This window comes from Mauremys reevesii, linkage group 1 (genome assembly GCF_016161935.1).
Source record: "Mauremys reevesii isolate NIE-2019 linkage group 1, ASM1616193v1, whole genome shotgun sequence".
NCBI classification, from domain to species: Eukaryota; Metazoa; Chordata; order Testudines; family Geoemydidae; genus Mauremys; species Mauremys reevesii.
The window spans coordinates 264,285,212-264,299,572 of NC_052623.1; the positions used below are offsets into that span (position 1 = coordinate 264,285,212).

The 14,361-nt window shown below is 42.7% G+C and overlaps 2 protein-coding genes across 12 annotated transcripts in view; one reads left to right on the plus strand and one right to left on the minus strand.

Moving 5' to 3' along the window:
* TIMP3 (TIMP metallopeptidase inhibitor 3) overlaps positions 1–6,109 on the plus strand; it is a 49,913-nt gene extending 43,804 nt beyond the window's left edge. The window contains exon 5 of the mRNA XM_039486256.1: positions 1,260–6,109. Within this exon, the coding sequence (XP_039342190.1) occupies positions 1,260–1,457 (198 nt within the window). The 3' untranslated portion in view covers positions 1,458–6,109. The remainder of the gene's footprint in view (positions 1–1,259) is intronic.
* The window catches only part of SYN3 (synapsin III), a 365,180-nt gene that overhangs the window by 154,456 nt on the left and 196,363 nt on the right, over positions 1–14,361 (minus strand). For all 11 annotated transcript variants that reach the window (XM_039486023.1, XM_039486062.1, XM_039486054.1 and 8 more), the window contains one exon: positions 8,396–8,485. In XM_039486023.1, the coding sequence (XP_039341957.1) occupies positions 8,396–8,485 (90 nt within the window). The remainder of the gene's footprint in view (positions 1–8,395; positions 8,486–14,361) is intronic.

Below are 14,361 nucleotides of genomic sequence, written 5' to 3' on the forward strand. Positions count from 1 at the left end.
TAAAGTTTTCTGCCTGCGCCTTTTCTATGAACTTCTTGGTATAATTTGGCAGGGTGGGAGAGAATCTGTGAAAATTTCACAAACACTATTTTGCAGATTAGTGAAATTGTGTGCAGAGCTGCTGGGAAAACGTGTTAAGCTTTTTTCCCCCTCAAAACGTTTTGAGTGGTTAAAAGTTCAGAACTTATCCCTTTGCACTCAGCTCCCATCCTGCAAATACTCAGGCACATGCTTGATTCTAAGCCAGAGGCTCCCAAGCTGGAACACAGCGATAAGGTTATCAGGGGAGCACAAAGACCTGATGGAGCCACTCTGAAAGGCTGGAGCTAAGAGGGGGCTCTGTCCGGCAGGGGAAGTGGACAGGGCACTGTGCAGGTGGTCTTGACTGCCAGGATCAGGCTCCCTGCCTGCCTTGCTCCTGCAGCAGTCACAACCCAGCAATTATGCTCCTCTGCTGGGGATGTTAGCAGAGACTCTGCAAGTGGGGAATGAAAGGCTATACCCCGGGAGTACTGACCCACCTGCCAGAGAGAGCCCCTTCCAGCACAGCTCCGGGGCACACAGTCCCATCCACTTGCCTGGCCAGACAGAGCCTGCGCAAGGAAACCGCAGACAGGGCCCCACTCAAGGGCTGGAGTCAGTAGGGGACCCTGTCCAACAGGGGGCCAGTACTCATGGGTGCATCTTTCCACTCCGGTCCTGACCCTGGCCCTTCAGTGCTGCCCTGCACAGGCAGGGAGCAAGATGGGCAGGGAGCTGGGTCCCGGCTGGCAAAACTACCTGACTGCTGCAGGGAGCGGAAGGTTTCCTCAACTGCCACATGGCTAGTGCCCCCCACCCCTGACCCCGTGGGTACAGGGTACTCCTTCCCCATAAACCTGCTAAAAAGCGGGGTGTGGGCATGGGACATGAATCTCTGAAGTGGGGCTCAGCAAACAAAAGTTTGGGAATCTGTGGATTACAAGTCCTGGTGGGGGAGGGGGAGCGACAAATCCCAGGAATGGTAAGGTGGGCACGACTGGAAACATTTGTGCACCACTGTTCTAAGCACATGAACAGTGCCATTGACATTAATGGCACTGCTTGTGTGGGCAAGTTAAGAACACATTTAGGTGTTTGCAAGATCGGGGCTTAATTTTTTAGTTAGCACGTTAGCGCTTTAAAAGAATTTCAAAAACACCAGTTTCTGATTTAAAACCAAAGTCCTACAAAATGTGCCTTCAATTTACCCCTATTCCACTTGCTGATTATAATTGCAGATTAAGCCCTGCTACTACCTGCCCTGCTTCGTGACCTCCAAGAACGAGTGTCTTTGGACAGACATGCTCTCCAGCATCGGTCATTCAGGGTCTCAATCAAAGCACTATGCCTGCATCCGACAGAAGGAAGGATACTGCAGCTGGTACAGAGGATGGGCGCCTCCTGATAAAACTATCATCAATGCCACAGATCCCTGAGCACAGTCCCTTCCCCATTTCCTTTCCTCCCTCCCTTGTGGCTGAGCTTCTCTTGGACAATAACTCCTACCAGATCATGATGATGACAATGAAATTAGTGCCTGTTTTTCTTGCAAATGTTAGCACTTCGAACACTTAAAAAAAGAGTCTATGCTGTCATACTGAATTTGTTTTTAATCACCTTTTTCGATTTTGAGATCACCCATTTCAGTCAGATTATATTTGTCTGGGAACTTTCGTTTGCACACCGGAAAAAAAATTATGGAGCCCTTGCTCTCTCTATGTATCATTATCTATAGCAATATAATCTATATTTTTTTAGGAAAACAAAAATATAAAAACTATCCCAGTTGGGCACTATATCCTTCTTCCTTGCCCTGGCTTCCCCAAGCCCTCTTCGCGCACACACTGCACAAATTATGCAGATTGAAGCTATTTGAAGGGGAAACTGGTTCAATTAACTAGATCAGTAAATAAAGCAAAAAAACCAAACAAACCCTTATTCAAATGGGGAATTGGAAGTGTGATTGACTTCAGAAGTGGGAGAACTCGGTGTTAAGACACTGCATTGTCTGGTAAAAGCATCAGGGACTGAATGTCCTCCTTGCTCATTCAGTCACAGTGTGAAGGATAGAGCACACTGGAAGTTCGGGGCTTCCACAGAACACGAAGAGAGGCTTATTATTATCGTGAGGTTTTTGAAATAAAACCTGCATTCAGGGAGGTAATTCACCTAAGTAAGTACAATGCAGCAGGTGAAATGCGGAGTGTCTCTCTTTTAAACAGAGTTGCTCTTGAAATTTTTTCAGTTTAGCTCCCACAGAAAAATTCCGGTTTGAACATCTTAAACCAAACAAATGAAAATTATCAACACTAAAAAAAAATCAGTCAATCCCACGGCGAGGGGGGAAGGGGAGACTCACTAGGGTTTATTGCTATAAGAAATCTATTGCCAAAATAGTGTTTTGCTGAAGTAAGATGTATATACACGTAATGACATAAGCTATTTTTGACAGGACGTGGAATTATTTGGTGTTATAAACAATGAATGCTTTGATTGTGTTTTAAAACAGAAATCTTGACATTCCGAGTCAGTGATTTATTTTTGGTAAAAGATATTGAAACTCCAGTGTACCTGCAGTAGAGGTTAGAATCACTGTTTTGTGCCCCGCCCCCAACTACCATGACTTACCTCCTACAGCTACACTGGCTGCAGTTGTATATGTAGTGAAAGCAAAAGCTGGTGGAGGGAGGCAAGGAAAAGCAACATCCTGACAGGCACTTCCTAGAACTTTACATTTCAGCTGTCCAATGGATTCCAAGTGGGTCAAGTGCTCTGTTTCCCCCAAGCTGTTGTTAACATAGCTGTGGGCACATTCTTATTCCACGTCCTGAGGTGACATGGGGGAAGGGATGGTCCTGGCTTCACTATCGACTGGAGGATTTTTTCGTTCTGTTTTGTTTTTATTAAGAAAACTATAATATAAATTTTCTTATTAAATAAAAATATTTTAAGGTTTAATGTTGATGAGGAGGGGTTACTGACAAAATGGGTGACTGTATATTGTACTGAGTGTATGGGGGAGGAGGGCAACACTTAACAACATTATTTGTTTTTGTTTTTTATTATTATAATTATTTATCTTACATAGACATGTATCTTCAGTTCATTCCACTTAGGAAGCAGAGCTGTTGTCAGCAAGAAAAGGCATTGCAGTCATGCTAGACAGGAACAATATAGCATTCTCTATGCAGTGATCTTTTCAATTTGTTTGGGGCTTCTTCGCCATTATGAGAGGGGGAAGAGTGTATTCTAGTGTTGGGATTGATGCATCAATCGTTTTGGGGCTTTGACTTCAGTGGATCTATGCTGATTTACACCAGTTGAGGATCTGGCCCATTTAATAGAAGACCCTTACAGCAGAATGCATGTGATTGGCTTAAATGGCATTTTCATAGAATTGTTTGATTAGAAGGGACCTTGGGTGGAATATTCAACAATGCCTAAGTGGTTTAGAAGCACACAGCACACTGAAAGTCAATGGGACTTGTGCCAAGGCACACTTAAAAATGCCACCCCTTGTCCCTACCCCTAAATTATGGACCTGATCATCACAGGGGGAGATTAGGTTGCTTTTTAGGGTCAGATGCTACATCAGGCTGCTTCCCTTTTGAGCTGGGCATCATCAAGTTGGGCCATGAGCACAGGGGACCAGTTTCTGCTCTGTTTCCTCTGTGCAACTGCAGCACAGTCACAGGTGTCACTGAAAGCAGAACTTACCCCTGCATCTCTGGCAATGATAATTCCACCAGTGCACTTCACAACTTATGGAGTGATCATCACTAGAGCTAACCAAGGCCTGACCCAACTACCATTTGATCAAAGGTGCTTTAGCGATCATCAAATCATTGAGCACAGCCATTTCTCCGAGTTTTGGAAGGCGAGATAAAGCTTGTCATGCGATGAGTTGTCAGACGTTGATTTGGATTTCCATTAAACTGTGGCTCTGTATTTTACCTGCTCACTGACTGTATAATTTAAAATCATATAAATAGCTGAAACATTACAGTATTGCAATCACATTATTGTGAAAATCTTTATTTTGTTGCTACAAAGATGTGTGTTCCTAAGTAGGCTGTAATGTATCTATGCGCTTTGTAAACAAACAAAAACAAACCCCCCAACCCTGCTACCAGCAGTGTTATTTTCCTAACCAGATTTCCATTTTATATTTGCAGAGGGTAAAAATATGTTTGACATGCAGACAGCTAGACTGGTAAAGGCGGGGGCTTGGAAAGCAACCCTCTCCCTTGCCAAATAAAGATGCAGCCGTAGAGGCTTTTTAAAATGTGGAACCAAATAGAGGGAAAGAGTGGGGGAAGAAACCAGCACAAAATACATTTCTTTTGTGAGGCTTCCAGGTTTTTTAAAAAGAATACGATCAGGGACAGATATTTCATGGACTAAGCTTGCTTTGGAATCAATGGGTGTCTTTCCATGGACTTAAATGGGCTTTGGGGTCAGGTGCCTACATTTCTGCCTCTCTATCTACTCTTCCCTTCCCTCACTGAAGATCACTCCAACCTGCCAAGGCACAACATATTCCTTCTGGATTACAACAGGCCCTGCAGGATGTAGGCATTCTGTCTGGAGGACAGGAGTGAAGACCCCATCAGGGTGGTGTTTTCCCAGATGAGCGGGGGTTGCCATTGCCGTTGCACAAATATCTTGCTGCTTCCCCTTTGTTGCGAAGGTTGAAATGTGGCCTCTAACATCCCCACCAGCCATGCTCTGTGCTGAAAGGGACGCTGTCAATGGGACTACTTACATCAGTGTCTGCATGATCAGGGCCTTAGTTTTTGAACAAACACACTTTTGCTAGGTTTTAAATCAATATTATTAAAACTACATTTTTACAAACCCAATTCACTTTTCTAGACTATTTTTGCAGTTTCCTTATTTCCATTTAGTTCTGTTGCCTCTTCTCTGAGCTTGGACAACAGATACGTCAGTTTCACTTTCAAATCCAATTTCACTTTCCAGTTCTCATCACAAGCACAGTACCCGAATGTTCGGACTGCCAACTCTGCCTGGGGGCTCTTTGTTTCTTGAAAAATGGTTTCCTTTTAAAATTTGGAGTGGGGTGTTTTTTTCCCTTTTCTCTTTAGGGAAAAGGGTGGAGGGGGATTATATGTATGTGGAATTTCCTGTGCAGAGTCCCACTGAAGTTAATAGGGCTCTGTGCAGACAGAGCAGTTCACCAACACAGTGTAAAGTGCAGGATCAGGGCCTAATTTTGGTGTGCCAAACATGACCCTCATCTACACTTTGAGCTGGGGTGTAATTCCCCACTCTAGTAGACAAACCCACTCTAGCTCTGATTGGCGGCGCCAGTGGAGGGACAGGTTAGTCACTCCTAGTACGTGTCTAGCGTCATAAAGGGATGCTACTTGTCAGCTAGCCCCTCCTGCTACTCCAGCTACACTCTAGTACTTGCAACCCCAGGTCAAAGTGTAGACATACCCTTAATATGTCTGACTCATCAACGCGGATCTTCCACACTCACCAGTGGGGCAAAATGCTACCTCAGGGTGCCCATGAACACACCACTTTATAGGAACTCTAAAGTGAAGGCACAAGGAAGAAAGAGTTCCCATTGTTTCACAGGACTTTATATGTTTCTTCAACATATTTTCAAAATATTTTAAGTCTATGAATCCTTTGTATTTTAGGAGGGAGGGACAACATTTAAAGGATGGTGCAAACTTTTTTTTTTTTTAAAAATGCAGGTCAAAGTTTTCTGTCCACCAAAATCCTTATAAAAATAAAAATCCACTAAGCCTATGTCGCTGCTTTTGTTGTAGTGGCTTTATCAGTATCTCGGTCACTCCTTTTTCTTCACTGAGCCCCTCTGCTGTTCCTGGTAGTCACAGAAATTTGGGGAAAGGAAACGAAGCCTGGGAGAAAATGTTCTCCCGAAGAAATATATTTGTTGCTAAATTCTGTAACACTGTTTACGGTTTTCCCTCCATGTTATTTATAAATTTTATACTCAATGAATGTATATTGTCTTTAAGGTAATACTGCATAATGTTCAATTTTTATAGTGTCTTTTTCTTCTGAGCAGTAAAGTGGTTTTATTTCTATCACAGATATTCTGTCTCTGCCTCGCTTATGTTAGTCAGTCTCTGTTACTTTAACCATATACAACTGGTACCATATACTTTAACATACACAAATATTGCTTTTTCATTGGATCTGATGTGAAAATTAAGCCTCTGTCAATTGTTCTACTCCTGAGGACTCCCTCAACAATCCCTCTCTCTTTTTAAAGCAAACACTCTCCTGAGGTTCTGCTGTTGGGGTCACCAGGCGCAAGATGGAAGAAAATCCCTTTTGGAGCCTGTGAGTTCCACTTTTTAGATGGCCAGATGGGATCACTACAGAGCAATGCAGCCACTGTGGCTGAACGTTTAACAAACACTGACTGGTCCTGAGGAGGAATATTTGCACTGGTTGTGTGCGCAGCACAGGGTGCAGTTGCTACTACAATAGGCTTTTCCTCAGAGGCTAGTTTGAAGCACATTTTATCCAATATACCAGTGTTTTCATTGACTTACTGCCCATAATGAGAGAAGGTGGAGGTTACTCAATCAAATCCTTTCCATTGTGAAAATCTCAATCCTTGTAATATCTCTTTAACGTGAGTAGTTATGGGTAGTCGAAAATTTTCCATCAAAGCTTTTTTTTTTTTTTTTGGACAGAAAGTCGGGTGTTCAACTACGTTAATATTTTCACAGAGGAGTGCCAATTTTCCCTCACAATTTTGAGTTTTTATCAGAAATATTTGGTTTTCTAGCAAAAAGTAGAATTTTTCCATTGAAAAATTTGACATTTTTTGGAGGGGGGGAGGTAGAGGGGGTGTCAAAAGTTTCCATCACAGAACCCTCCTTCCACACACACCATTTTTTGACCTGCTTTATGACTAGTCCTCATCCATACCCCTTTCCAAATAGGAGCCTATTAGCATTGGGAAAAGTTTTGACATGCAAAGATGCATTTTCTGATAATTTGCATTTAACAAAAGCATATAAAAAAATCCAAAAATAGAAGTTTGATAACTTGGATGTCCATTCATTTAAAAGATTATCTACATTACCCAACACTTATATCACCACTAATCCCACCAATGAAGATTAAGGAAGAACCCAACTGGTTGGACTAGGGAAGTTGGTAGCATTGGTCTTATTAACAAAATTAAACAGACAAAAAATGGAGGGCCCTATCTGAATACTGTTCCACTTGTCTTATGCATGTACAGCCCTGGAGTAGGCCTTCTAGCCTTCTAGCCATATGACCTCTCAGTTGCAGGGCTGTGTACTGGCCTATAAGAGGGATTTAAGTCAGGGGATATTGTATTACGAGTGTCATATGAGTAATTGAGGGAGGACACCAATTTTCATCTCAAAAGCCCTTAAATTGTCTGTGTGTGAATCCCACCAGCCTTGCATCTGAATTCAAAATGAACCCAGCTATACAAACTAAAAGGCAGGTGATAATTCAGACATGGGGTCAGGGCTCATAGACAAAAAAGACTATTGAGATTTTTGAGGGAGGCAGAAGGAGTCATAGGTTCATGGATGCATGTTGACCGTCGAGTTTCTCAAAGGGCCAGGCTAAGAGTAGTCATGCCTCTGCCTAGGGTCACTTGTAAGGGAAAAATAAAAGAAATACAGCTGTTGTTTAAACACTCCCACTTCTGCTCCTTCCCCAGGTTCAAAAGGAGACAGCTGCCCAGCACTTTTAGGAAGTTGCTGCCTTTAAGTAGCCCATGGAATGCTTAATTATTGTGCAGGTTTAAGGTACAGTATGTACTGGTTCACAGATAGGATGAATAAACACCAAGAGCAATTATGCTACAGCAAATTTCGCAAACCAAATAGAATAAAAGCTAATCTTCAAAAACTCAAAACCACTTCATTTAACAATCCAACAGCTGGTAAGTATGTCTAATAGATGGTAACTAATGTCACAGATGAGACAAACCAAGAGCAGCACAGCACTCTCTTAAAAGAAACTCCTTCTGCACCCCACACCTCCGATCTTCCTGCTCTTCTATTCATTAGGAAGAGTGCAAAGACCAACTCAGCCACAACCAAACAGACCTTTTCCCCACCTATGACAACCAGGGTCAGCAATTTATTTCTCACTCTTTCACCATCTGTGTCCTTCCAAGAACTGAGGGAAAAGCAAAGAGGCACCCAGGGCAGTGTTCTATGCCTGCTATTTTTCTGCTAGGAATGTATTGTCTGTAAAGTCACAGCTATTGTTTCAATTGCCAAGGCTCCCAGCGTGAGTGACTCCTTCCACTCCCAACCACAGATTCGCTGCATCTTCCCCAACTAGATCATCGTCAAAATAAACAAAGGACACTTACCATCTGCTTATGGCTTGGGAAGAATGTTTGCTCCACAAGGGGGAACTTCTCAGGACCCAGCGAGTTGAAGATTTTAATTAGCTGAGAGAACTAAAGAGAGAGAGAGAATCTGTTGTTTATTAGACAATAAACCAGTGCTTTTAAAAAGTGCTGGTATGAAGGGTGGCAGGGGGCAAGCGAATCACATTATCTTCTCCCACCCACCTTTCTGCAATTGACAATGGTGAAAAATATGGGTATAGCATGGTAAGCTATCACTCTCTCTCACTGGGTGCATAACACCCAGGCATCTTGAGAGAAGGGAAGGAGTTAAGTGAAGAGGCTGGAAGTGGACCAGCTTGCATTCAATTACAGATCCACTATAAACAGGCTTAGCTTTCACAGTATAGAAGGGCTGAGAGTAAAGAGAGAGCAGTTCATCTTGACAGTCTGGAGGAAAGGGCTCAAGAGAGAGAGAGAGAGACAGAGAGAGAGAGAGAGAGAGACACACACACACACACACACACACACACACAGAAATAAGTAGTACCACTCATGTATAGCTACAAAACAAAATAACGCTCTCTCTCCCCCATGCAGCCAAATAAAGGATTGGTGATGTTTCTTAAAAGGTCTGAGTAGTCAAAAGAGACACTCACTAGAAAGAGAGTCTTCTACAGCAGTGGCTCTCAAACTTTCCAGTCTACTGTACCCATTTCAGGAAGCTGATTTGTCTTAAGTAACCCCAAGTTTCACCCAACTTAAAATCTACTTGCTTACAAAATCAGACATAAAAATACAAAAAAAAAGTGTCACAGGATGCTATTACTGAAAAATGGCTCACTTTCTCATTTTTAACCATATAATTATAAAATAAATCAATTGGAATATAAATATTGTACATTCATTTCAGTGCATAGTATATAGAGCAGTATAAACAAGTCATTGTCTGTATGAAATTTTAGTTTGTACTGACTTTGCTAGTGCTTTTCACATAGCCTCTTGTAAAACTAGGCAAATACCTAGATGAGCTGATGTACCCCCTGGAAGAACTCTGCATACTTACAGGGGTACACATACCCTGGTTGAAAACCACTGTTCTACACCATCCAATTTGAGTGCTGGGCAAAGAAAGCATGAACCTGATGTCTATCATATAAACATCTCTTGTGACTAGGTTCACCTGAGAGGGTCTGTCACCAATCTCACATGCATGTAGCATGATGCACACAGAATGAAATAGAGAAGCGTTCACCTCTTATCTTGGGGGTCAAAGGGGACATCATCCTAAGTGAGTTATTTGAGGAAAGCAGTGTGCAAAGTCTATGCTGGAAAGCAGAGGCCTCAGCAAGTACTTCATGCACAAGAGCTAACATGGTAAGCCAGGACAACACACATAGAATTAACTGTTTATCATCAAGGGTCACACACAGCTAGACAAAGTTTCCCATAATGTGATAATCTGACAGTGGGATAACAGAGCTATTCTAAGAGAGCAGAGTCTTGATTTCTATCCACCTTACACCACCTTATAATAATTTGTATCACAAGGAATTTCAACTCCTATTTGACAAACTGCAAAGATCTACACACTATTACACGTACAGTTTACTGCCTGGTGTAAGTTGCATGTATGGCACACTCCCTTATCTTTCACTGGTAAAACAAAAAATCTAATATTTGAAAGGTGGGTATGCAAGGCTGTGGCACTCAAAGAGTTAAGATGTGTAAGTTCCTTGAGGCATGAGAGACAGATTTTATGGAGGACAGTATGGCAGTATGACTAGGAGATGAAAGCCAGACAGTAACAGGCGAAATATCATTGAAATTGCTTATGGAAGGATCTTCTGGATGATCTATGTTCCTTGTGACTGAGATCCATGTATGTAGCCACCTTGAAGTATGCCTAAAGCATCTCACTAGGTGCTAAGCGCACCATTATAATAGGCAAGCTCCTTTTCAGCTTGGCAGCAGAGCTGTTATTGACAATCAGGACAGGGGATGTTGCAGAAAGAGGACTGCTTACTTCTCTTAATTCAGTGATTTCTGAGTTGAGATGAATCTCTCAGATATCAATTTTCATGGGTATTTAGAGAATTTACTTGTTGGGGCCTGCTGCAGCTGGGAGCAAACATCTCAATAATTCTAGCTACTGCTGACACACGTAACGTGGGCTTGGCAGAATTCAATTTTTTATAGTTTTGATGGAGAATATCAGTGTTTCTTTTCAAGCACCTTTTCAATTTTTATCGATTTAAATTTTCACAGTTACAGGAAATTATGGGGGCAGGCTATGGGGAGGTCAGACAATTTCTTAATGACAGGACACAGATTCTAAAAGTTAAAGTTTATAACCATTAAACACAAAACTGTCAACATCACGTGTCAAAATATACAAAGAAAATACCCTTAAATCAAACATTAATAAGTTCTCAAGCAGAATTTTTCTTACTTTGCCTATCTGTACATTTCTATTATTATCCATTAAAATATTTTTTCTTCAGTTTGTGCATGTAGGCCAAATTGACGTTTATCAACGTTTACCGATAAAAATCTAATCCAAGCCAAGTAATATGTAATCAGACTCAGAGCTAAGGCTTATGAAAATGTGCAGAGTTCTATTTGCAGAGATTCACAAACTGAACCCCAAAGTTCAGTTCACAGGGCTTGAAAGTAAGTTAACTCCCATAGGTTCTTTTAGAGAAAGTTCAGTTAACTTAACCCTCTCTTATGGGAAGGTTCTCATTGCAACTGCACCCCAACAATTTCCCAACAAACCTTGGGACCCCCTCATCTTGAAGGAGATATTTTCAAGGGAGTTCCAGGACTGGTTTTGGGGAAGAGGATAGCTGTTCAAAGAATAACAGACCCAGAGCCTTGGGAGAGGAAAGTCCTTTAGCTTCCCAGCAGTGTGAGCCACCTCAGCCTATGTTTGCTGAACTTTCAGGAGCATTGTCTGAGGTTCATAAATGCCTCAAGTTGCAATTCCAAGGCTCTGTTCAAGATAATGTGAGGTCTGATGAAAGTATTTTGTGCAAGTCTACTAAGTACCTTCATTTGGGTCCCCTTCGCAGCATTGCAATCACTGGGCCACCTTAGCAAACACATTTCTGTTTACTAAATTTAATCTTGCACTTCCTGGTGAAGAGAGAGCATTTTGGAAATTAAATGATGATTCCTGTATGAAAAATAATGCCAGTTTGTAAAAAACAGTCTGAAGGGCATGTACCAGACACAGGCCACATACTGAAATGGCAGCTGCCCTTAGATTTGCAGACAAAGATTTCCTTTTCTAAATTGCGTGGGATGAAATTCAGTGTTTGAGAAAATTCAGAAATCTTCCATTGGTGGCATAATCACATCACTAGTACCACCACCCCCTCGCACACATCAGCAGATAAGAGGAAAAATTTCACAGCTAGAATAATTTTTGTTGGCAACAAGGGTGTTGATCTAGACTAGAGGAAAGAGGACAGATTGCATCTCTTAACTACTTGGACTACCCCTGCACATCCCACAGAAACAAAACAAAACACTGTTTTGACTAGCAGAGTGAGAAAACAGAACTTAAAAGTTACACAGAGTGAGATGGAGACACAGAGAGAAAGATCAACACATCGGCAAGAGAGACATGTCACAATGGGTGCACACACAGCACATGCAGATCTACAAACAGACACATAGATGCTGTATACATGTTACTCTAGGAAAATAACTAAAGCTACTGAATAATTGTTGGGCTGGCATACAGGGCTGCCCAGGGGGGGCAAGTGGGGTAATTTGCCCCAGGCCCGCAGGGGCCCCCACGAGAATTTTTTGGGGCCCCTGGAGCGGGGTCCTTCACTCGCTCCGGGGGGCCCGGAAAACTCTCATGGGGTCCAGGCCCCCAAAGCTTCATCCGCTCCGGGTCTTAGGCAGCAATTCAGCGGCGGGAGGTCCTTCCGCCCCGGGACCCGCTGCCGAAGAGCTGGGTCTTCAGGGCAATTCAGCGGCAGGTCCCGGAGCAGAAGGACCCCCCCACCGCCGAATTACCACCAAAGCAGGGCCCCCCTGCCACCGAGGACCCCAGGCCCCCTGAATCCTCTGGGCAGCCCCGCTGACATATGGTGTATTTGCTTGTTAGTTTGCCTTCTTTTTGAAGCATTAGGTATCGGCCACTGCTGTAGTAATGGGTGTGATAAACGTATGCTGGTAAAGGACTGATCTATTTTTTGCCCACCCTCACCATTATAAGATGGGGCAGAATTGCAAAAAATTTATATCTTCCATATTGACCTCAGTAACGAATGTTATGTGTGTGATAGGCACAATACTGTACAAGAGACACCAATAGATTAACGCAGTACAACGACTCTTATCTTCTTGTTTAGATAAGAACATAAGAATGGCCACAGTGGGTCAGACCAATGGTGCATCTAGCCCAGCATCCTGTCTCCGACAGTGGCCAATGCCAGGCATTTTAGAGGGAATGAACAGAACAGGTAATCATCAAATGATCTATCCCCTGTCGCCCATTCCCAGCTTCTGGCAAACAGAGGCTAGGGACACCATCCCTCCCCATCCTGGCTAATAGCCATTGATGGACCTATCCTCCATGAACTTATCTAGTTCTTTTTTTAACCTTGTTATAGTCTTGGCCTTCACAACGTCCTCTGGCAAGGAATTCCACGGGTTGACTGTTGCGTGAAGAAATACCCCTTTTTGTTTTAAATCTGCTGCCTATTAATTTCATTTGGTGACTCCTAGTTCTTGTGTTATGAGGAGTAAACAACACTTCCTATTTACTTTCTTCACACCAGATCCTTGACACATTGACAAGGAGAATATGTCAAGTATCCTCCTTGTATGTGTGTCCTAAGTTGAGAGGAATGTTATTGTCAGCAGTTCAGCTAGCTTATTCCTTTCACCTAAGGGCCCACCGTTACTTATGGTCAGTAGTACCTCAGTCCATAAGTAGCCCCATTGATTTCAATGAGACCACATACAGAGCTTAGGACTACTCAGTGTAAACATGGGTGGCACAATCTGGGCCCTTACTATCCCTACACAATCATGCATGTGCAGTAGTGTGGCATGCCTACGCTTGCAGGGCTCTTCTGTGTCAAAAGTTACTGCAGTAGGAAGAGTTTAAAAGAAAAAGAACAAGTGCATCTTAAGGCTGAGGGTCAAATTTTCTAACATGGCTAAAAGTACATCTACACAGCAACTAGACACCTGCAGCTAGCTCCTGCTAGCTGATTTGAGCTTGGGCTGCAGGGCTGTTTCATTGCTGTGTAGGCTTCTGGGCTCAGGCTAGAGCCTGGGCTCTAGGAGTCTGCGAGGTGGGAGGGGGTTCCAGAGATTGGGCTTCAACCCAATCCTTGATGCCTACACAGCAGTCAAACAGCCCCACAGCCTGAGCCCGAGCCCGAGTCGGCTGGTGGGTTTCTCTTTGCTGTGTAGACATACCCTGAGTTACCTAGGAGCCTAAATCCCATTGAAAGTCAATTGCACTTAGGCCGCTAAGTGATTCGGAATTTTTTACTCTGAGTCTTCAAATCTCCCCCACCCTGTGAAGAGGTGTAAGCTGTCTTCTTACAAAATTGTGGGTATTACTGCACTTCATTACCCTGTATGAAATCCTGCAGTGTTTTGTACTGTAGCTTTTATATCACACTGATTGTTACAATTGGCCAATGCATCTGGACTGGTGTGGTGACAGCAAAACTTTTACATAATTCTGAGATCCTGAAAATTTATTTTTTTGTTTAGCTTCTGTGAAATAGCCATTTTCACTTAAAAACACCCAAAACAGTTCAAATTGTGCATGTTGTCAATGCAAATTAATTTTCCATCCCTCCAAAAAAAAATTGTTTTGAAATACTGAAAAATTCACACTTATAATTCAAAAATATGACCGTACTTTTGAACCTCAATTCACTCAACAGTTGTGGAGGAATCATTACAGATTGTTGAAGGAAAAACCCCACAAAATTGTGAAAGTTCCT